At 33.2% G+C, this 2,732-nt stretch overlaps 1 protein-coding gene across 5 annotated transcripts in view; it reads left to right on the forward strand.

The window, feature by feature from the left end:
* LOC107751774 (disheveled-associated activator of morphogenesis 1-like) overlaps window positions 1-698 on the forward strand; it is a 47,593-nt gene extending 46,895 nt beyond the window's left edge. For all 5 annotated transcript variants that reach the window (XM_016567543.1, XM_016567542.1, XM_016567547.1 and 2 more), the window contains one exon: window positions 444-698. In XM_016567543.1, coding sequence (XP_016423029.1) covers window positions 444-689 — 246 coding nt within the window. In that variant the 3' untranslated portion in view covers window positions 690-698. The remainder of the gene's footprint in view (window positions 1-443) is intronic.
* The last annotated feature ends 2,034 nt before the right edge of the window (window positions 699-2,732 follow it).

The following is a 2,732-nucleotide window of genomic DNA, read 5'->3' on the forward strand; positions in this document are numbered from 1 at the left end:
TACAAAGCTCATCGTTCTGAAAAGCGAGGTGTGCTCTGATTGGCCAGCTATCCAGTGTGTTGTGATTGGCCGAACACCTCAAGCGTGTGACAGAAATGTTCCGCCCCTTACCATACTGTGTTGCCGTGTCCCGGCGCGACGAGTCAAAACCAATAAAACCCATTATAAAGGAGGCATTTGTTGCATGCAGTGGGGATATAATTACTGATTATAATGACTTATACTGTCTTTTTACGCGTTGACACTGGTGTATATGACAAGAAAATCACTAGTTTATTCTAGCAGCCTGGACAATTGGGCTGAAAAAAAAAATTATGACAATTTTTTACTTCTTTTTTTTTAATTTTTATTATTACTTACCAAGTTCAAGTACCAAAGAAAAAATAATGATTATATGACAAAGAATCACTCTCTTAAATGTCTTTGTCTTTCATTGTACACAGTTTGAGAAGGCTGTGAAGCACTTCGGTGAGGACGCCACACGCATGCAGCCTGATGAGTTCTTTGGCATCTTTGATCAGTTCCTACAGGCCTTCAGTGAAGCTAAACAGGACAATGAGAACATGCGACGACGCAAGGAGGAGGAAGAGCGCAGAGCCCGCATGGAGGCGCAGGTAATGTGTCAACAAGCATGCATTGTGTCCATCTCAAACACATCCACACGCATCCCTTTGCAAGATCCTCTCTAAATGTGTTGTACTAACACACATCATTTCGCAATATAAAAATTTGGGGTCTGTAAGATTTCATGTTTTTAAAGAAGTATTTTATTCTCACCAAGGCTGCATTTATAAGACCAAAAATACAGTAAAACAGTAATATTATGAAATATTATTACAATTTAAATATTTTTTGACATGCTTTATAACGTAAGTGATTTTTGTCAAATTTGTGGGATGCAGTGATACTTAATTGGACGATGTAATTGGTTTGTTTGTAATGAGTATTTCCTTTTGTTCCACTTGTAACTCAAGCACATGCGATTGTTTGTTAATAAACTGTCCATTCCAGACCTGTTAAAGCACAATGCACAACTTTAAATCCACAAAACAACATCTTGTATAAAATGTTATTGAAATCAAATTGTTTATTATAAATCTACAGATGCCATGTATTAAATGTACTGACAGGAGCTAGTGAAAAAAAAAATGCTACGGTCAAACTTTGATTGCAAGTACATATATTTTAGAGGATGACAGAAGGACGCAATATTTTTTTTGCGGTTACCAAAAAGAACATTAATTAAAAACCGCTGTGGATGCAAAACCTGCATCTGAAGCAAACCAAACTGTCTGCCGTGCATGTATATTCTTGTAATTTCCTTTGTTTGTGTTTAAGGTTGTATATATGTACATATACCCATTGTTAACTCTTCTGACCAAGGCTTTTTCTTAGTCCTTGACACTACTATTTTTTCCTGTTGATCAGATGCCATTGAATCTTTTTCACTAATAGTTCTTTGTAATATTGTATTACTTTGTAAAAGTTTCCTCTGTTGGCGGGATGTTTTGTTTTCTTTATTTAAGAATTCATTTGGATGTGAGATAAGTAATCAATAAATAAACCCTGAGGGTCACTGCATTGGTGTTTGACTGCTGATTTGTCTTCAGTTTTGCGACCTGAAATTATTAAGGTTAGCAACGTGCTTCATAATTACACAACAATACTGCACGTAACTTAGTTAGGATTTAGTTATAGTGTCAGAGTGATTTGTGAATAGTAATCAAACATAAAACATATTCAAACTTTATTTCAGGCAAACCGCTTTCAAAGACAATGTATAGAGATGTTTATTTCATAATAGCTTGTTTCAAATCTGAAGTGTCTTTGATATTTAAAAAATGAATCATTTGAGTATTTGAAAATGATCATGCATCTCTCTCCTATTACTGCAACCAACAAGGTAAAAAAAACATTTAATAGGCTTATGACTCTTTTATGCCTGCTTATATTGTCTCTAAAATACATCTGTTTCAAGGAAAGTTTCACATATAAAAGACCCTGTGCTTTTGTTAGATTGGATTATCAACACAATATACCTTTCTAGATCTCTAAAGCTGGGGTTTAATATAAAAAAATTGATATAACTCATTTATATAAATACTGGTGAATGTTTACAGAAAAAGTCAATCCAAACACATTTTCATAAAATATAAAAGACTAAAAAGCACTGATATCTAGAAACATGAATGGCGGTTTAACCCCTCACATCAAACTAATAAATGGCAGTCTTGTTACAGTCAAATAAATTCTGAATTTGGATCAATTCTTGCTTAAAATTGATATAGAAATTGTTTAAAATATTTAAATACTGATATTAATGTATTTCTTTATTCTGTAAACCATGCTACAGCCAACAATTAAGGCAGTTTGTTGGTTGTATTTGTTATTTACAAGTTTCAAGTTGATCTTCCAAAATCTCAGAGAAAAGATTACATTTTTTCCCCCTTAAAAATATAATGAATTATTTGACTGAAATGTATGCTGTTTACAGATCAATTAAAGGAAATCATATTATATTCCTATTTTATTTGGACTTGCTTTCAATTTTAGGTGTAAACCTAAAAGCAAAAACATTTTACAATGAAAAAAAAGTATTAGCCCTATTTCTTAAACGACCATGTCATTATGACTGATTGTTCAATTAAAGGGGTGGTTCACTGGGTTTTTTCTAGGCTTGATTGTGTTTATGGGGTGCAGTCTAACGTGTTAATGCTTCGTAAAAAAAAAAA

Source organism: Sinocyclocheilus rhinocerous, unplaced genomic scaffold (assembly GCF_001515625.1).
Source record: "Sinocyclocheilus rhinocerous isolate Xijiao unplaced genomic scaffold, SAMN03320098_v1.1 scaffold993, whole genome shotgun sequence".
In the NCBI taxonomy this organism is placed as follows: Eukaryota; Metazoa; Chordata; class Actinopteri; order Cypriniformes; family Cyprinidae; genus Sinocyclocheilus; species Sinocyclocheilus rhinocerous.